This window comes from Myodes glareolus, chromosome 11 (assembly GCF_982192425.1).
Source record: "Myodes glareolus chromosome 11, mMyoGla1.1, whole genome shotgun sequence".
Taxonomy (NCBI): Eukaryota; Metazoa; Chordata; class Mammalia; order Rodentia; family Cricetidae; genus Myodes; species Myodes glareolus.
The window spans coordinates 49,503,074-49,523,859 of record NC_142036.1 but is presented as its reverse complement, the minus strand read 5'-3'; the positions used below and the strand labels follow the sequence as shown (position 1 = coordinate 49,523,859).

The 20,786-nt window shown below is 50.1% G+C and overlaps 1 protein-coding gene across 1 annotated transcript in view; it reads right to left on the bottom strand.

Annotated features, from left to right (window-relative positions):
• Nucleotides 1-20,786, bottom strand: part of Sptb (spectrin beta, erythrocytic) — a 127,949-nt gene that overhangs the window by 33,460 nt on the left and 73,703 nt on the right. The window contains exons 3-15 of the mRNA XM_087911741.1: nt 19,243-19,394; nt 17,450-17,623; nt 16,603-16,694; nt 15,550-15,630; nt 15,110-15,225; nt 14,529-14,641; nt 13,321-13,508; nt 11,482-11,599; nt 10,796-10,954; nt 9,636-9,938; nt 8,896-9,046; nt 7,264-8,134; nt 5,722-5,859 (exon numbers count right to left, since the gene is read on the bottom strand). Coding sequence (XP_087767867.1) covers nt 5,722-5,859; nt 7,264-8,134; nt 8,896-9,046; nt 9,636-9,938; nt 10,796-10,954; nt 11,482-11,599; nt 13,321-13,508; nt 14,529-14,641; nt 15,110-15,225; nt 15,550-15,630; nt 16,603-16,694; nt 17,450-17,623; nt 19,243-19,394 — 2,656 coding nt within the window. The remainder of the gene's footprint in view (nt 1-5,721; nt 5,860-7,263; nt 8,135-8,895; nt 9,047-9,635; nt 9,939-10,795; nt 10,955-11,481; nt 11,600-13,320; nt 13,509-14,528; nt 14,642-15,109; nt 15,226-15,549; nt 15,631-16,602; nt 16,695-17,449; nt 17,624-19,242; nt 19,395-20,786) is intronic.

The following is a 20,786-nucleotide window of genomic DNA, read 5'->3' as shown; positions in this document are numbered from 1 at the left end:
AAAAAAAAAAAAAAAAACAAAAACGCCAGCCCGCCCAGGGTTTGCTCTCTCTCTGTGGTTCCCACGCTACACAACTGAGGTTGGACTTCTCGTTCCTGTTTTGTGAGTTTGCCCCTTATAATAAAGAAAATATAATTGGTTTATTTTGGAGTTAGCCTGTGATTCTTGGACCCATTTCTGGCAAGAATATATCTAGCAGAGAACCAGATTTCCTTGATTCTCAAGAGTCAAACAATGATATGATCCTAGCCATATGTAATGTTCAACTAGACTTTAGGTAAACATGAATGCCCTTGGATCTGCGATGGTTAGGCTCTTGACTAGTGTGAAGGCAATATGCATTTAGTAGGAACTGTGCTTTGAATGTTGCCCTTTGCCTGAGCTGGAAGCATCACATGTAGTGATATTTCATTTGTATTTTAATAAATAATGCTTGCCTGAAGATCAGAATGCCAAACAGCCACACTAGTCAATGCTAGTCAGCCATACAGGCCAGGCAGTGTTGGCATACACCTTTAACCCCAGCAGCCACACTAGTCAGCCATAGAGGCTGTGCAGTGGTGGTGCTCACCTTTAATCCCAGCACTAGAGAGGAATATAAGGTGGGATGAGACAGGAACTCGCTCTCTTTCAGTCTGAAGATTTCATAGAGGTAAGAGCTCTCTAGTGAGTGACTTGGCTGATGTGCTTTTCTGATCTTCAGGTTGAACCCCCCCCCCAATATCTATCTCTGGGTTTTTATTATTCTCGCTCCAATCAGGTATAGTACTGTGGTGGTAGTGGGCAGGGGCAGCAGGCTGCTGCTCTCAATCAGTCATGTGACTACAGGTTAACAACCAACACTACAGACTGCCAGGTTGCTAAGCTAGGTGACTGGCAACTTTGAGCTGCCAAGACTGGTCTCTGACTCTTGGTACAATGGGCCTCCTATTTTAGTTTCCAGAGCAGCTAAGACTAGTGCCACAATGCATGACCGTGTGTATGTGGGGGGGTGTATGTGTGCATGTGTGTATGGGGACATGCGCCCCTGTGTGCATATGTGAAGGCCACAGGATGATGTCAGGTGTTTTCCCCTCCCCCATCTTATTTTTTGAGACAGTTCCACACGAGACCTGAAGGAGTTTTGGCTAGGTTAGCTGGCTGACACAGCCAGCTGCCTGTCTCTGTCCCACCCCATCCCCATGCTGGGAATACAATTACACTTATATTCCCTGGCTTTTATGTGAGTGTTGGGGGTTTGAACTCGGGTCCTCTTGCTTGCATAGCGAGCTCTGACACCCACTTGCCCCCTGCAAATGCATTTTCTACTTATGATACGGACAACGTACAATGGGTTTATGGGGTTGTAACTCCATCGCAAGTCAAAGAGCATCTGCATACAATTTCCCTAGAGTTTAAAAAACGTTGGAAATATCTAGAAAGCTCACAGTATTAACTTCAAGAATGCTTCAGGACAGTTCTCAGCTTCCCTTCAGAGAAGTCTGAAAATGCCCAAGGCTACATTCAAAGTGCCCTAGGGCCTGAAAACAAAAATGAAAGAGGCCCGATGAAAAGAGAAGAGAAGGAAAGAGAGGAGAGGAAGACTCCAGCTCGGACTGTGATGACATGTGCAGCAATGTCAGTCTTCAGGTGCGACACGGCCATGAAATGGGAGATATGCCAGGGTCTGGCAAATGTCCTGGAGTCCTTCAGCGAGTCTGAAGCACCTCTTTAGAAGAGCTGTCCAGCAGCCAAGCAGACCACTGAGTCCACGCTTACCCACCTCACAGCAGAAAAATCCTTAGCACACAAGAGTAAACTAAATGCGTATGTGGTAGTTTGGATGAGAAATGTCCCTCCTAAGCTCAGGTATTTGGACACTTGGTCCCCAGCTGGTGGCACTGTCTGGGGGAACTATGGAATCATTAGGAGGCAGAGCCTTGTTTGAGGAAGTACATTACTTTGGACGGAGTTTGACTGTTTATAGGGTTGCTGTATTTCTTGTTCATTCTTTCTGCTTTGTACTTAGGGTTTAGCATCTGAGTTCTCAGCTTCCTGCCCCTGCTGCCATGCTTTTATTTCTTCCTGCCATACCCCTCCTTTTTATCTGCCTGGACCCAGAAACCCTCCCTTTTACACGCTGCCTTGGTCAGGGCATCGGCCACCGCAGTTGAATGGAAATTAACGGAGAGGCTGATAGCAGAGACTCCTGTTCCTCAGAAGAACCTGACCATGTTTTCTGGAGGAATAGAGAAGACTTTGGAATTCGGGGCTAGAAAAGCAGTTGAATATTGTAAGCCGAGTTTAACAGGCCACTCTAGTAGGAGCCTGGAGGACAGGCGTGCCGAGAGCACTGAGGACCTTAGGGGCCCAACTCAAGAGCTTTCAGAGGAGAGCAAGACCATTAACAGCAGTTGGCTTAGAGACCATTCCTGTAAGATTCTGGCAAATGCCCATGTCGTGAGAACTTGCTTGAGGCTAAATTTAAAAGTAATGACCTAGTTTCCTTGGTGAAGGAAATTTCAAGACTACGTAATGTTTGTGCAGTCTGTGGCCTAACGTACGTATTACTGATGGTGCTTATGCAGGATTTCAATGGAAGAAAGCAAGTGGGGCAGAAGGAAATATAAAATGCGTGGTCCCGAGGGAAAGGGAACACCCTGAAGCTTTATGTTCTGGCTGAGGCATGTGCTGGAAGACGTTGTCACGGAGACTGGTGCCATTAAGTGGAGGACTTTTCTGGACTGGGATAAAGGTAAGTGTGCCCTCGGGGCAAGACCCCATCCAACTAAGTCCCCAGCTTGTGAAAGAGAGCAAGGAGCATAAAGCGTGTGTGTGTGTGTGTGTGTGTGTGTGTGTGTGTGTGTGTGTGATCTCCTAATTGCAATCAAAAGCCGCTGCTAATGCAGTTCAAGGCAATCAGGGTCCAGCCCAAGCTGCTAGTCTAACTTGGAAGTGTCACCCACATGGCGCTGACTTTAGAGGCATGATGGACGTAAGAGTGAAGGGGTCATGGGTTCTTCCTCCATCATTTCAAAAAGCCACCGACGCCAGGCAGCAGGTGATAGGAGAAACCCTACGTGAAGACCCTGAAAGGGCAAGAGGTTTGAGAGGTCATGGCATGAAGCTGAGAAAGTGAAGTCGGGTTGCCATGGAAACTCCAGGTTGTTGGAGATGCCAAGAGCTACACACAGGAAGTGGAGCAAGCCCGAGAGAGAAAAGTATGCTGCAGGCATCAAAGCCAGAGAGGTGGAACCATCTAAGCCTTTGACATGGGACCTGGAGCTATAGGATTTGGAGTTTGCCCTCCTGGGCTTTACTTTGTCCAGTATTTCTTCATTATACCCCCACTCCACTCTTTTGGAATGGAAATGCATATTCTGTGCCAGTATATGTTGGAATTATAGAATTTGACTTTTGCTTTATCAGGGGCTTACAGTTAAGGTCTTGCCTTGAGTCTCTGAAGAGACTTTGGTCTTTAAAACAGTGTTGACACTCAGAGACTATGGGGACTCTGGAAGTGGAAATGAATGCATTTTGCATCATGATGTGTATGGCATGAGCCTCTGGGGTCAGGGAGTGGGATGTGGTGGTTTGAATGAGAAATGCCCCTCACAGACTTGGGCGGCTGAACACTTGGTCCCCAGCTGGTGGCGCTGTCTGGGGAGGCTGGGGAGCCTTTGGAGCTCTTGCGACTTCCTGTTTGCTCTCTCTATTGTGCTTGAGGATGGTGAATGAGGACACTGGGTGTACATTCCATTTAACACGTTTTTCTGTAAACAGCATGCTATGCTTGCCAGACCCTGCTTCATATATGTTATATGTTAATCGTGTTATTTTGCTGCATCACTTTCCTGCTGGACCTAATCTGGATCTAGTGTTTTAGTGTTGGCCCTGGGATTGATTCCAGATCCTTGTGCATGCTAAGTACACTGTACCGCTAACCTACTTCCCCAGCTATCTCATGTTATTTTGTTCACTATGCTCTTGAAGCAACGGAATAGTTACCATCTAGCCCAGGCGTGCAGGAGGTTATGCCCCTGAGGTTATGTCAGTACCTTCTATGATGTCCACACAGTGACAAAACTGCCTAATGACGCATTTCCAATACGGTATTCCTGGTAGTAAGCATTTCAGAACTGTACGTTATAAACACAAGGTAAGAGGGGCTGGAGACAGGCCTCGGCAGTTAGGAGCTCTTGCTGCTCTTGCAGAAGACTTGGGTCTGGTTCCCAGCACCCACATGGCAGCCAACAACCATTTCGAATTCCAGTTCCACGGGACAGAATTCCCTCTTCTGACCTCTGAGGGAGGAGGTGTGAATATGGTATACATATATACATACACACAGGCTCATACACACACAGATAGGAATGAATCTTTAAACACAAGGTAGGATGCAAAGCTCAGAACTAGTGAGAAGGAAGGCAGGGCTATTTTTCAACTGGCAAATGAACCTGGGTTAAGCACGGCCAGGATTTGGAATCTGTAGTTGGAAGAATAATCACATGGGTAAAGAGGAACAGAGGTGGGGAAGTGGCCCTGTGGTGGGGTGCAGAACGAACGTGAGATGAATCAGGGCATCTCTGAGGAAGCTGAGCCAGAACAAACATGTCAAGATTCTGAGGAGAGAATTTCCACTATTCAACATCAGTCCAAACATTCTAACCGAAGGAGCTGGTCCCAAGTAGGGTGAGCTCCATGGGAAAGAGGTAGACTTCCCTTTTCTGCTGTACTGAATGGCTTTTCAGGCCTCTCCACTCTTACACTTAATGGAAACTACCTCATCGCTCTGCGCCTCAGCTCTTCTCCAACCTGAGAATTGCAACTGCCATCCGTTGAGGGGGCAGGGTGCAGCTTAGCCTTTGTAACCGTCAGCATACTGAGACCACCATGCATTGCGCAGCTGGCAAGTTCTCCCTGCCTAGAAGCTTCTCTGGTTTAAACTGATCTAACTGCTTCACTTAAAAAAGCAACTCCAAAAAACCCCCCGCCCCTCCCACTCTCACACATAGAGTACCTATAAGCCTAATAAAGAGGCTTCCTTCTTTGAATTATCATTAGACTTGCAGGTCCCAGCCTGTGGAATGCTGAGATAGACCATCTCTTTCAGCTTGGGGTTCCCAACAGGCTCTCAACGGTCCCCACTGTTTCTTTGCAACTGACTGTCCCAAGTCTACCTTCTGAACTGCCTTAGGCACAGAATAAAGCTCCTGCACACGTCCATGGAAGGGGCCAGCCAGCATTAGGAAGGGGGAGTGAGCATGTGGCATTGCACGTGCGGGGTCGAGGGAAAGGCAGAGGATGCAAGCATCTGCTCTGTCCTCAAAGATCCTCCAGGAACTAATGAGCAATTATGCCCTGCTCTGAAAGCAGCCCCTCTCTAAAGGCTCCTCGGGGCCTGCTTTCCGTTCCAGCCATGAAGCTTGCTCAAGGCTCCCGGCTAATTCTCTTCGCTCAAGCCAGTCTTATTATTGATGCTGCATTTTGGCACAGGCAGGGACATTCTTCTATGGACAGTACTTAAGAACTCTCAGAAAGCAATTTCCCGTGTCCAGGAATGTCTGGGGAAATATGGCAAAGAACCACGTGACTTACTAACTGTCTGCACACTCAGAATGGCCCTTTCATCACAGGTGCACAGACATCCGCCCCCCCCCCCCCCAAGACAGCACTCATCTCCATGATGCTGACAGCAGCATAGGCTTCCCCCTTGCTGTCACAGCCCTGCCCACTCCCCACCTCTTGTTCAGGCGATCCTGATACTGTTTTACTTCCCCACTGCGTGGGTGGCCACTCTCCACCAGGTTGTTGGCAGCAAGGTTCACGCCGTCGATCTGAGTCATCAAAGTCTTCATTTCCTGGTCCAGGATGTCAAACCTGATATGGACGGAGAACACGGGAGCTGTGAATGGCAGCGGAACCACCGGGTTCCAGATGAGTAGCCCTTGCTCCCTCACTCCACATCCTGAGTGTTTTGTCTAGGCAAGGGAGGAAAGGAGGCAGACAGGCTAGCAAAGTTTTGGTTCGATAGTTCAGTTTCACGTCTTGGCATTTCTGGACCAAGTTAGGGGATGGTTCTTTACTATACAGGTAACAGCCCCCCCAGGAAAGTGTGAAGCAGGGCTACAGTGCTGGGAGTCAGTCACCCCAAGGACCATCTGCCACACTTCCATTGTCTTAGTTTCTGTTCTACCCTAATTCTGCTGCCCAGAAATGTTGGCTGAAGCCTCCCCCTCCCCCCACCCACAACCCCCGCAAGTCTGACGGTTCACTCCCAGGACGGGTAAGGGAGGGCTCCTCAGCGAAGAAGGTCAACTTTTCCTGGCAGGAGTCCAGCACCCTCTAGCACAGTGGTTCTCAACCTGTGGGCCGAGACTCCTGGCCGGGGGGGGGGGGGGGCTCAAACAACCCTTTCACAATTCACAACAGTAGCAAAATTACAGTTATGAAGTAGCAGCAAAAATCACTTTATAATTGGGGGTCACCATAACATGAGGAACTGTATCAAAGGAGCACCGCGTTAGGAAGACTGAGCACCACTGCTCTGGCGTTAGTGCACGAACACCCTGACATCATCCAGGGAGCAGCTCCTCCCGCTCTGTGACTCTTGAACCACTCACGTGCTAGGCAGCTGCGATGCTGCGCAGCCTGCACGCCTGCCCCCATCCACAGCTGGAACACACTTCCTCTCCATCACCTGACCATTCCCCCATCCACAGACCCCTGCATAGCCTGAACACCCACCCCGTTCATCTACAGCCTGAGCGTGTCCCCTTGTCATAGCGGGGAGCACCCCCCTCAGCCTGGACATGCCACCCTCTACCGAGCAAGATCACCCCCTCCCACAAGATGAACTTGCCCCTGCCCTATCCCTGGTGCTGATGGAATCAGACTACTAGAAGTGAAAGCAGCCTCAGACACCTGTGGTTTACAGACTGGCGTCTGTGGCCCCCTGGAGTGCTCTGGCTTAGGGACTAAGGTAGAGAGTTAGAGATGACAAAGTGCCAGCCTCCCAGCCCCCATGTACACAGCACCTCCATTTCCCCTGGGTTCCATGCTCAGAATTCATCTGAGCAAAGGCTGCTACAGCTGAGAAGCAACTGAATAAAGAAAAATCCCCTTGGTGTCAGTAACAAAGAGGTGGGTGAAGTATTGAGGTACCCTGACCCCCAACCAAAAGAGAACTCAACTCCTGATGCCCGGGCGTTAAGTACTGGTCTCTCAAATAGACCCCTGCTGGGTCTAGAGGCGGGAGATGAGCGAAGGCTGAGCCTCTCTGACCTGCGCTGCACAGCCTCCAGGTCCTCCAGGGTGCTCGGGATGTCCATCTGGTTCAGCCACTTCTCCTTCTCGCTCATCCACAGCTCACAGGCGTCTGACTCCCCGAACACCGTGTACAAGTCCAGGGCATCCTGCAGCCTCTGTCCACGCAATTCTGCCTGAGCCAACACCTGCTGGTAGAGCTTCCGGAGGGTCTGTAACCGGCTCGTGACATCCGGGGCATCTCGGAACTCCTCGGGGAAACCCTGGGCTTGGTGCTCTAAGTGCTCCATCACCCCGCGGCTCTCCTCCAGCTCCTCTAGGAAATCCTTGTGCTTCTTCCCCAAGGCTCTCGTGGCGCCTTCGTCTTGCCCTACGTCTTCACCGGAGAGCAACCGGTGGGCATCTTGCAGCCACGCCTTCAGGTCGTCCGCATCACCCTGGAACTGGAAGAAGCCCTCCGCATTCTGCAGGTCCTTCTTCCGAAGGGCAGCCAGCTCTTTCAGGTGGTCCCACTGGGCCGAGACCTCCTTGACCCGGTTCTCGATCTGTGGGTGTCCAAACTGCTTTTGGGCAACCATACCCTCAGCTTCCTGGAAGATCTGCTTCAGGTGGGCATCCAGCCCACGGAGCTCGTCCTCGAAGGCCTTGTGCTTGCGCTGTAAGATGAGAACGCTGGTCAGATCCTTGCCATAGTCCAGGGAGGAGTAGATCTGCTCCTTTTCCTTGATCCAGCTTTCGGCCTCGTCCATCTCCCAGAAGAACTTCCAGAGTCTCTTGGATTGCTCCAGCTGCGCCTTCCGTCCAGCCGCCATGTTGCTTAGCTCACTGAAGCACTGCTCGAGGTGACTGACGCGGTCCTGGATGACCTGGGGGTCACAAGGCTGGTACCCTGGAGGGATAGGAGGAGGAAGACAAGACTCATTTATTGGCAAGTTTCAGCTCAGAACCACATGTCCTGTAGCTTCCATCTCTCAGGGTCTTGGGGACCTTGTGTGTGGTAGGCACAAGCTCTACTGTTGCGCTATGACTTTGACGTCCTTTGTGATTGGATGCGTGGAGTCTCAGTTCCTCAGAGGACAGGCTGCATTACGTAACTGGTTCTCACTGAACTTCAGGAATGAGGGAGGTTAAAAGTTGAGACGGTTCTTAGAAATGTACAACATGACATGAGATTCCCGGAAGGTAATGAACTCTCTTCTTCTTTTTTTTTAATATTTTTATGGTTTATTTAACTTTATTTTATGTGCATTGGTGTGAAGGTGTCAGATCCCCCAGAACCGGATTTTTAGACAGTTGTGAACTGCCATGTGGGTGCTGGGAATTGAACCCGGGTCCTCTGGAAGAGCAGTCAGTGCTCTTAACCGCTGAGCCATCTCTCCAGCCCCTGAACTCTCTTCTTTAAGATAAGAAACTAGAAACACAAACAGTCTCAGACACTAGCAAAAGGAACAGCAGACAGATGATATTTTACTGTGCTTATGGATGTCTTTCTGGTGATGGGCTGCTGAAACAGCTGGCCCTCAGGCGAGCCCTGTTACCCTTCAAGTTTTGTGTTCTAAAAGTGGTTCTAGATTTACCCAAGGGGGGTAGGGGCCAGAGGATGGGGTCTAGCATCAGTGGCCTCAACAGAGGGGGCGGTCTTGGCCTCACCTTTCCCCTCAGTGAACTCCAGGGTGGCTGCTGTGATAGCCTTCACTTTGTCCCCTTGGATGGCAATGTCGGCCTCCATTAGCTTGTGCTTCTGAAGCAGGTCTTCAACCTCTAATAAATGCTTCCCAAATTCAGCCGACAAGATGTGAGCCTGGCAACGGACAAGGGCAAGTGAGGAGAAAGGACGCTTCCAGAGGGTGTTTGGATGCATCTTAGCCAGGGGAAGTGGATGCCTGCTCCTTGGGACAGGAGAAGCCACAGAGCAGGATTTCCTATAAAAGGGTGCCCTCTGGAATCTTCCATGGAATGTCCTTCAAAATCTCAAGTTTCACGCTTATCTATATCATCCTTTTTAAGGTCTGGAGCGCGTGCATGTTTATTTTTAGAAAGCCTCTGGTCAATTTTCTGCTTACTTTCACCCAAGACCTCCTGGAGCAGACAGAGAGTGAGAATTCATATTTCTTTGGTTTCCCCATGCAGAAGGGTCTGGATTCTAACCAGAGTCAAACCCCAATTACTTGGAGCTAGATTCTCTGGGTTTCTCGTTAACACTTATCTCTTCTAATTCCTGTAGGGTGGTGCTTGTGCAACCACTAACCCAGGATTCCTTGGTTATTGGGGATATTGTGAACATGGGCTAGCGACATCTTTTTCCTTTCTCTCTGATGACTCAGAGATGCGACCAGAGGGCAGGCATGTAAGAAAGACATGGGGCATGGGGCAGGCAGGCGCAGGCCCACCTTGATCTCATCCATCCAGTCGATACTGTGCAGCATGTCCTGGAAGAGCTTCTGCAGCGCCAGGGTGGCCTCGAGCCTCTGGCGCCGAGACCGCAGCAGCTCCTGCAGGTAGCTCCACAGGCGGAGTATATTGTCCTTCCGGGCCATGATGCGTTTCTGGTCATGGTAATTCTCTTTCTCGAGCTCCTGGGCCAGGTCTTCCAGGGCCTTTACCCGCTCCTCATAGGCGGCTGTGTCGGTCTCAATGGCTTCGTGCTTCTTCTTGGCGGCCTCCACAGCTGCCAGGTCATACCCGAAGTTATCCTGCTCCGAAGAAGGAAAAAACAACAACAAAGGAAACAGTAACTCAGTTGGACTCCCCTGGGCGCAGAAGCAATGGGTCGCTGGAGTGCAGCTGCCAGACGGGAGGAGCACAGTTCCGCGTTATCTCTGCGTCCCTGCTGCCTGTCTTATCAGAGCGGCTTCTAAATGTCTCACCGGTACCTCTAAAAGCCCCCGGCTTTACTCTCTGTGCCACACATGCAGGTGAGGCTGTGTGTTCATTCCAGAATCCTCTGGTGGCCCGCTGGTACTTCCCACCCTGCCTTGAGAGGATCTCTCCATTTCCGGGCAGGCAGGGCGTATGTCACATGGATGCAAACAGAAGGTTTACCCACACACTATCTGGGGCGCACGTACACTCCCCAATGCTCTTAGAACACTCGCTATCCTCTTAACAGACAGAATTTAATTTGATTCTAAGCTCTAAGTGGGAGGGAACAGATGCTCTGATGGAGAATCAGCCCCGGGGTTCGCGGTTTGCCAGTGAAATATGTCCCGGTCCTGGAGGCCAGGAACCAAAGGCACACTCTGGGTTAGCCCTGCTTGCAGAGAAGAATCATCAGTGTCAACTCTGTCTCCTGGGTCTATTGATGCTACAGTCAACACAAGATACTCTGGGGGCCCGTTCTAGTCTGTGAGGCTCTGTTCTAAAATGGAGACTTAATATGGGCTGGGAGTGTATCTCAGTGGTGGGACACTTGCTGGTTTGATCCAGCCAGACACCTGTGAGGCTGAGGAAGGGCTTATCTGGCTGCTGCTGAGGCTGGCTTGGGCTCCAGTTCCATCAAGATTAGTGATCTAAAGCACTTCCCCTCTCCTGCCACAGTGTGCTCCCTCACCTGGGTCACGAGGCGCTGGTTTTCATTGAGCCACGTCTCTCTCATGGCAGCCTTTCGGTCGAAACGTCTCGCCAGCTGTTCCAGTTTCTCCTGTCGAATGAGCTCGCTCCTCAGGGCCAGCTCCCTTTGGTATTCTGCTTCCTCTAGGCTCTCCCAGGCCTGCATGGGGCAGAGGAGAATTCTTGGGGAACAAGAAGAATATGCGGGCTTGGGGTTGTCTTTTTCACTTGATACTGGATGACTGTATGGATTCAGGGAGACCCTGCCACTATGGGGCGAGGTGGTCGCACCTCTGTAGATGCTCAGCAAATTCTCGTGAACTGAGTATCCACCTCCATTCTATTAGAGCTTCCAGACGGTACTGAGTCTCCAAACCCCTGACACATCACACAGCACTTGCCCTCTGTCGTAAGTAATTAACATTTTAGACTCCAAGACAAGCTCAAGGTTCGTTAGAGGACAGGCTACCAAAAATGGCCCCAAAGAGCAATTCTGGGTCCCTAAAAAGAGTGAATGTGAGGGGCAGGGAGCAGAGTATGAACGCTTACAGACACGTTCAAATGACTCTCCTAAATAGCCAGCAAGTAATTAATGCCAAAGAAAGTGGCCTGGTCTAGCCTTGCTCAGTGGCCACTGCGCAAATCATCCTCAGGAACTCAGAAGGGCAATTGACACAGCCACAGTACCCGGTTGATGTCAGACACTAGCTTCCCGTCGTGCGGCGTGTACACTTTCTGATTGTTGGCTCTCATCCGGGATTGGATAGTGAACAGGAGGACTTCCAGATTTCCCTTCTCCTGAAACCTGTGGGGAACAGAAGTAGGGGTGCTAGTATTGAAGTCCCTACAGTTGTTTGCTGCTGTCGGTATGGGAACCCTGACCGCCTGGATCTTGGAAGGCAAAGCCTATTTGCTTTAGCAACAAAGAAGGAAAGGCACAAGATAGGTCTGCTTACCTGCTAAGACCTCCGTCACCCTCACTGGCAGAGATCAGATAAGAATGTGCGTCTTTACAGCTCAATTCAGAGAAAATGCAATGACTATCAGAGTATTCATTTGCCTCCGTAGGGACTAACTAACTGGAATATTCTGGTAAGTCCAATCAATACCAAGTTTTACCAACCCACACAAAGGAACCCTTTTCTGTCTCACAGATGAAGGCTTTTCAGACAAATATTTTTCAGTCAATAAAACCTCAGAAGCACCATTATCCCTCAAGAACACAGTACTGGTAACTTTTACCCCAGTCTGTTAGCCGGATCTCCCAAATCCAATAGGCCAGATATGTTCAAGGGGCCAGGAAGAGCTTGGTTTTGTGGGTGTAGAGGACAAGGTCCAGGTAATAATGGTTCGCTTTCACTCTTCCTCATGCATCAAGAGTCTACCCTGAACTACTGAGTTCACCACTTCTCCCCTCTGAACACAGCATTGAGGACTCAGGAAGCCTGAGACCCTGGAGCCCTGTGGGCACAGGTGAGAGGCATCACCTTTGTATACTGGGCCTCATGGTATCAGGATTGAATTTAGGGCTTTAAAAGTGGGTTAGTGTCAGACCAGAAATCAGATCCAGAGTTACAGAACATCCTGGGCTTAGTGTCTCCTTTCCCCCTCTCTGAGAGACTTGAATGGTGAGTGTGAGATGAGACGGGAGGAAGAAACAGAGGGCATCACTGACGAACTAGAAGCGTCTCTTCAGAGCTAGACAAGTTACCAGCAGAGAGCCTGCAATTCCTGATGTGTATAGGTGTGTGCGCATGTTTACATATGTGCATATTTGAAATGCACATTGACGTGTGTGCGCACCTGCATACCTCTGAGTACCCACATGTGTGGACATGTGTGACGCACCTGCATACCTCTGAGTACCCACATGTGTGGGCATGTGTTCACGTACATGCATTGTGTGGTTGTGAGTGCGTATATACATATGTACATAGCTGCATCTGTATGCGTCTGCATAGCTGTGTGTGTGGTTGTGTATGTGCATGCTTATGTTCATTATACATGCACGCACAATTGTGTGCATGGTTATACATGCGCATGTGTGGCTGTGTGTGCACGCATGTGGTAGGGTGGGGCAGAGCTCCCAGGAAGCTGGCTTAGCGCTTTGCTGATGAACAATAAGAGGTGGGATGGAGAAGGATGGATAGACGCGATGATCACAAGGACCAGCACAGGGTGCTGGGGGACGGATGACACAATGGCCGTTACCTGAAAAGAAACTCACAGCTCAGGGAACAGACGCACTACAAGGAGCTATCCGGCACTGGCTCGCCAGAGAAGCCTGAAAGGGCCCCTCTGCTGGCCCTGAGAGTCTAGAAAAGCACTTCCTTTGTCTATAAGCAAGAGTCACTCATCAGTGTCAGTGAAGCTGGGTGGCATGGAAGGGGGTGGCCACGTAGATAGATGTCCAGCTATGGAACTTAAGGACGGGTCTTGTAGATATTCTTCTTAGGGCCCAACCCCCAGCTCTCGACTTTTTCAGCTCCCGAGGACCGACCACCCTCCTATGTGTCAGGGCCTTACTTGGGTGGCTTCTCCACAGTACGGTAGGTGCTGAAGGCCTGTAGCTGCTGTTGGACACCACTCAACGAGTTGGCAAACTTGCGGCTGTTCAGGACATTAATGGTTTGCTCAATCCAGGTGAGCAGGTCTGAGGCTAGCCCGCTGTACTTTTCGATCATCTTCTCGGTCTCAATGGCATGGTCAATGACCTAGGGAGTTCGCCTTGTTACTTACTCACTCTCATCAGAAGGGAAATGCCATCAATGATGCAATGAGACCTACCATTGGTGTGAACTACACTGGGGCTCCTGCGTCTCTCAAGCTCTGTTAGTATTCTAGGTTGGTTTGTTCCCCCAAGATCTCCTCTCCTGCACTGACTGTGTTGAAATTCAGTGGTCGCATCCCCCTCCTTTAATCCTACAGAATGGTGGTTCTCAACCTGTGGGTTGTGACCCCTTGGAATCACATATCAGATATTTACATTATGACTCCTATCAGCAGCTAAATTACAGTTATGAAGCAGCAACGAAAATAATTTTATGGTTGGGGGTCAGCACAACATGAGGAACTGTATTAACGGGTCACAGCATTAGAAAGGTTGAGAACCACTGCTATAGAAAATCAATAAGCTTGTTGAGTCAGGATACCAGCCTCTCGAGGTTAGTATCTTCCTCAAGCACTTTCCAGCCTAGGTTTTAAGATAGAATCTCTTCACTGAACCTGAAGCCTGCTGTTTCGGCTACAACTGTCTGGGCAGGAGCCCCTGAGCGCTTGTTTATTTCTAACTGTTTATTAGGAATCAAAATCATCCAGGCAGCCTTTGTGACACACGAGGCACATGGAGAAGGATAGGGACCAGTCTATCTTGAGGAGCTGAAGAACCAGCAGTGAAAGGAACCAAGGGCTGTGCTCCTGGTACACTGTGGGAGCCTGCAAGGTCTGACGCTACAATCAGCAGAAGAGATTAAGAGCCTGTGTTGCTTCCTAGGGACATCTGGGAAACACGGGCCTCCGGGTAAAATACAGATTCAGACCTGGGGCTGTCGCCCAGCAGGACAGACACAGCATTCTTTGGAGTCAAGGTTGAGGGTTTCCAAGGGGACTTTAGAGGAACTGGAGAGCAGGTGTTCTACACACCAAACTACAGCTAGGGGCCCAAACACGAAGCTTTTAGGATGGACAGGGAACTCACACTCAAGACTGGGGACAGCAAACTAACAGTCTGATACCTTGCCGACTCGCTTGCCCTCCACCGCCAACACCTTCATCTTGGAGAAGTAGTGATAAAAGGCCACCACATAGGTGATGATGGATTTCTCGTCTGGGTTTTCCGTGAAGACATCTGTAAGAGGGAGACGGTACATTCTTGAGTCCCAAAACTAGAGCCCAGGAAGGCCATGTTTCTGGCATTTAGCCTCACTTTCTCCATCATGAAGTTCAATCATAGGCATCAAATGACAGTCAACAGGGCACGAAATGGAGGAGTAACTAGATACAGAGTCAGAGGTACGAGCATCAGTTCAAGGACAGCTTCAGATACACAGTGAGTTCCAGAAGAAGCAAAAAACTGAGTAGGGGCCTTTTATCTCAGACAATGATGAGACCCACATTAGAACCATGAGCTACAAAAGAGAATGAAGGAGGATCTAAGGCCTTGAAGACCCTTCCCATAAGCCAGGTGTCTGCTGAAAACCTACTTGTCACTGAGGAGCAGAGCAGGGCCCTGACTTGGTCTCAATATCCCCATGCCTGTAGCTTCCTAGGCACCTGGACCAGCCCTGGGAGGGAGTGAAATGGGGGGGGAACTCACCTTCGGGGTCAAGGAGTGGGATGATGCCCAGCTGGCGCTCGGCCACATCAAATGCGTGCTCCAAGTTATGCCGGGCATTGGAATCTTTTAGCTTGTCAAAGTCGATGAGGTCAGGCCTGGGGACAAGGGCTGAACTGTTAAGATGGCGTGGCCATGGTGGTCCCACACACAGGACAGTTGCAGCATGAAGTAAGGACGCTAGACAAACGTAGGGAGTTGGGAAGGCAGGCGGGAGAAATGAGACACAAGACCAAGAGACAGGGGAACCGTGAACACCAGTTTGGAAGGAAACAGGCAGCAGCAGGACCGGAAGTTGAGGGAAGCAGGAGCACTAAGGAAGGCCAAGGATGAAAGGAGCAGCCGCAGAGGCAACCCCTACCCCCGACCTCTGGTTAAGTGCAGGGTGTCAAATCCTCCCTCAGTACCAGGGCTCCCCTTACCGGTGTTTATGTATTAGGGCATTGAAGGCCAGGCCGTCTTTCCAGCTGGAGGTGAAGTTGGTAACGTTGACATGAGGGTAGCTGTAGTCAAGAGAGACATTAAAACTAAGAAACACATCCTTCTGAGGTCCCAGACAAGCATCTGACCCAAGAGTCCATATGCCAGGAGAGCTGCCCCACCTTGAACTGCTTCAACATAAGAACACACAGCTGTAGTGACATTTCATTTGTATTTTAATAAATAAAGCTTGCCTGAAGATCAGAGAGCAAAATAGCTCTACTGGTCAGGCTGTTTTACCGACCAGGCAGTGCTAGCACACACTTTTAATCCCAGCAGCCACACTAGTTTGCCACAGAAACTGGGCGGTGGTGCATGCCTTTAATCCCAGGGGTGCATGTCTTTACTCCCAGAACGATTGAGGAACATAAGACTGGAGAGACAGCTCACAGACACAGTCTCATTCTGAGATTCCTGGAGACAGGGTCGCCATTTTGGACTGAGGTAGAGGTAAGAGTCAGTAGCTGGTTGTTTTGCTTTTCTGACCTTCAGGTTGAACCCCAATTTCTCTGAGTTTTTATTAATCATGCTTCATACAGCTAAGCCACACAAAGACACCTCCCCCACCATGAACTGTGGCTCATAACTCAACAGGTTCCACAGTTTGACCGTGGTGACTCTGGAAAGGAATCTTGAGTTTCAGAAGAATCAGGTCAGGGCAGATTTGAATCAATTGTACCAAAGCTGCTATAGTTCTGAGGAACCAGTGCCTCTTGGGGAATGGCAGCCCTGAGGGCAGAAGTTTGTGGGGAGGGTCAAACAACCCTTTCACATATCAGATATCCTGCATATCAGATATTTACATTACAATTCATAACAGTAGCAAAATTATAGTTATGAAGTGACAACAAAAATAGCTTTATGGTTGGGGTCCCCACAACATGAGGAACTGTATTAAAGGGTCGCAGCGTTAGGAAGGTTGAGAACCACTGCCCTAGTGGAAGCAAGGGGCTAGTAGGGGACACAGCAATGGCAGGTCGGCAGGGCATACACACCCCGCCGTCTTCATCTGGCACCAGAGGAGCAGCGCGTCCTTAGCTGAGCGCGTCTCACGACCTTCCTGAGTTTGGACAACGATGTCCTGAATCTGGGAGGGGCAGAATAAGAAAGAGAAGACTGTGTGTCTGGCTCTATGCCTTCCCGCTTTCCCGGGGAGCCTCTTTCCCTTTGCCCCTCCAAGTCTCTGTAGCACTCATTCCTACAGCCCCCTAAGGTCTTGGGTCCTAGTTGCTGACTTGTTTGCCTCAGTCAGAGGCAACACAGATACCTCTAGAGCAGGAGTTTGAGAACAACAAGATGCCCTGACACCTTCCCCGGAGGTACAATGCCTCACAGGGTGGCACAACAACACGGATGTTGGGTGGATTGCTAACACGGGAGTACTGAGCTCTGGCTAGCAGATCAGTGAAGCACACTTCTGGGTGTGTCTGTGGTTAGCTGTGGGAAGAAGACACACCTTGAATGTGGACAGCATCACCCTCCTAAGGTGGAGGCCAAGGACCAAGGAGAGAGCCTTGAGTTTTAGATGGGAAAACGTGTGTAGTTTTAAAAGTATAAAAGGATGGTGTTTTTTTTTCTGTACTATTTTTGCAATTTCTGAGTCATATTATTTCAAACACGAAGAAGTTACACACAAAGGGTGAGGGGACAACATTGCAACTTAGATACGAGTCAACTTCTATTTCCAGCCCCTCGAAAGACTGCAGCCGGGCAGCTGTCCTGAGCTGTAGCACTTTGGAAGGTAGCTCCTCCATCCCATGATCACTTTTAGTCTCCCTAGAGATTCATAAACATGCTCTAGTCAGCATTTTGCAAGGTTCTCGGTGCCGGAGCGGAACCTACCTGGAATCGGAGGATGATGGTCCAGATGAGGCCTAGGACCAGGCGGTGGTTGCCATCCACGATATCATGGGAGCCCATATTCTCCAGGTGCACACGCTGCTCCTTGAGGAACTGCAAGGCTTTGTCCACATTCTCCAGGCAGTGGATGCGCATCTTGCCCTTGGTGGGCCTTGGCTAAGGAACAACAGTGGCCTCGTGGGCATGAAGGGACGTCACGGTCACACCAGAGGTGGCCGTGACCTGTATCAGCTGATGCCACCAGCTCTACCCTTCATCTTCCTGCAAATTCCAGGTTCTACCGTCGCTCCTGACACCTTACAGTTTTTTACATTTATTCATTTATTTTCACTTTTATGTTTATGGGTGTTTTGCCTGTATATATGTCAGCGCACCATATGCATGCAGCATCCACAGAGTCCAGAAGAGGGCATTAGATACCCTGGAACTGGAGTTATAGGATGCCATCCGAGTACTGGGAATTGAAACTAGGTCCTCTGAAAGAGTAGCCAGGGCTTAACTGAATGGGCAATCTCTCCAGCACCTCCTTCCTTTATCAAAATTCAGAAGGTTCCTGTCTCAAGCACTCAACCAGGCTTCCTAAGAGCCCTTCTGGGGCTGACCCAGCCTTCTGACTGGGCGCTAAATGACAATCAAACTCCGGAACACAGCAGTGTACTGAATACTTGCCACGTACCAGGCACAGTTCTAAGAACCACTCTCTGCTAGTCAGTAGTAAGAATGTTTTTTCAGATTGGTGACTGACAATGTCCACATCCCCACCAAATCTTCCTCCCCTGAATACCTCAGTGGAAACCCAAGGAGATTATTATTAACGCTAGTGTGTGGGTATCGGTGCATGTGTGTACAGATATGTAGGTGTGTGTGGAGGTCAGAGGACAGCGCTGGGTGACATTCTTCCATCACTGCTCACCATTTTTGTTTTGATTCTTTGAGACAGTCTCTTACTGATCTGGAACTTGCCAAGGAGGCTGGATCGGCTGCACAGGGGAGTCCCAGGAATTGCCCTATCTCTATCTTCCTGGTGCTGGGATTATAAAAGCCCAACATACCACCATGCCCAGCTTTCCTATGTGCATCCTGGGGTCAGACTCAGGTCCTCGAGCACTCTTGGCCTACCGCTCCTAACTGTCTTTTGAAGGGGTCCTGGGGCAACTCTTTCCCATGGAATTTCAGTGTGGGCTAAAGAGGCAAGAACTGCAGCCTGGAATGGAAAAGGTAGAACACGGCAGCTTTTCACTCAGACCCCGAGGATCTCACAATACCTCATTCTATACCTGGAGGAGGTGGAGGCAAGGAAGATCCTACCGGATTGCCCAAGGTCACAAAGGAAGTGACGGAGCAAAGTAAACACCCTCACCACCACAGTGCTGGGCAGGGACCACCAAGAGGCCCCCTAACAGGCTCCACTTTGACCTGTGGCAAAGTACACAGCAAACTTTCTCCCATCCTTTCCCCTTGGTTCCAAGAGGAACGCAAATCTCTCCAGCAGCATCCCAGCTCCAGATTGCCCAGAGACCCCAGTGAGAACGGCAAAGCTCTGCACAGCTTCTGGAAATGAGCCCGAAGGGGTGGGAGTGGTCAGAAGGGGGCAGGACAATCTGGGAAGGAGTCAGAGAACCCAGACAACCCTAGACCCTTGACATTGTAAGTCTGGAGCCTGGGAGAGGAACAGGGAGAAACCCTGGCAGGCCGAGGGCACCCTCTGCGCTCCAGCAAATGCCTTTCCTGAAGAAGGGTTGACAGCATCAGCCACAGGCTGGGAGGGGCCTTACCAGCATCTCTCCGGAGAGCACCTCCAGCAGCTTGATGAGCATGCGCCCATCCCGCAGGTCCTTGTAGAGATCACTGATGCGGCAGGACACTCGAGCCAGGTGGGAGTTGACCCATTTTGTAAAGGTCTTCTTCTGAACAACTTCCCGCTCATCTGGTGAGGAGAAGAGCCTTGGGTGAGCTGCCCGGGGTCGGGAGGGCTGGTGTACCACGGAGCTGAAGAGTTTTACCGTAATTCTAGGGTCATCCTTGCCTGGCAGAGGAGGCTGCTGCATTCATTCCACCTCATTTCTGGGAGTATATGCCAACCTTGGCAGCTTGGAACCTTCGGAACCAAGGCAGTGGAGCAATCACCACCACCTCCACCTCCACCACCTACGCACTGTAACAAGACACCTGATTCAGCCTCCTGTTTCCTGATGTCAGGCAGAATATTCCGCACTACTCTACCATTGAATTTAGATTTTAATACCAGCTCGATCCATCTCTCAATCCATCCATCATCTCACTTTCCCTACCTCCTGATGTGGGATTTCCCCCTGTGTGCTGTGATTACCATTAATGAATAAAGAAACTGCTTTGGACCTATAGCAGGGCAGAACTTAGCTAGGCGGGGAAAACTAAGCTGAATGCTGGGAGGAAGAAGGGCAGAATCAGAGAGAAGCCATGGAGCCGCCTGAGAGAGACGCAGGTTGGAATCTTTGCCGGTAAGCCACAGTCACATGGCGATACACAGATTAATAGAAATGGGTTAAATTAATATGTAAGAGTTAGCCAATAAGAAGCTAGAGTTAATGGGCTAAGCAGTGATTTAATTAATACAGTTTCTGTGTGATTATTTTAGGGCTGAGCAGCCGGGAACAAACAAGCGGCCTCCTCTCCAACAACCTCCACCCATCCATTCCTTCTGCCCTAGAATGCTCTTAGCATTTTCCCACATGCCCTGCACTTAATTCCTACTTGTCCTTGAAAGTCAGGGCAAACGGACTTCTCAGGAGGGCTTTTCTTGACTCCCTCTGTGGGCGCCTATGATTCCTGAATTCTTGTTGTGAAGGATTAGTTAAATATATGTCTTTCCTACAGGACTGTGGCTCATGGGGCCCATAGTAGTCTGTCTCATTTGCCTCTCCAGTCTCGGGCCCTGAAGCTTGCTACCCAGTAGGCACTCCATAGCTGTATCGCGGGGGACTCGCGAAGCGTTCATTCGGTTCCGTTATGTGGCAGGCCTGTGCCGGGTCTAATGGCACCCTGTGTGCTCTCAAGCAGTCAGCTCCTGCTAGGCATAAAATGACAAGAAGAGTCGAGATGTGCAGACCGCTGATCCACAGGAGATCAAAGGGAACAAAGGCTTGGGCTGGAAGCCGTCGGTGCATATGATGCCATCTCACCCCTGAATGGCAGGCAAGGGATGCTGACTTTCAGCCCTGGGATGGTGACAAGGCACCTCCACAATGAATGAGCAAACCAAGCCCCTAGCCGGTGTTAAACTAGTTCAGATGGGCACCAATAGGCAACTTTGTGCAAATAAATACTGCTGAGGCATCCA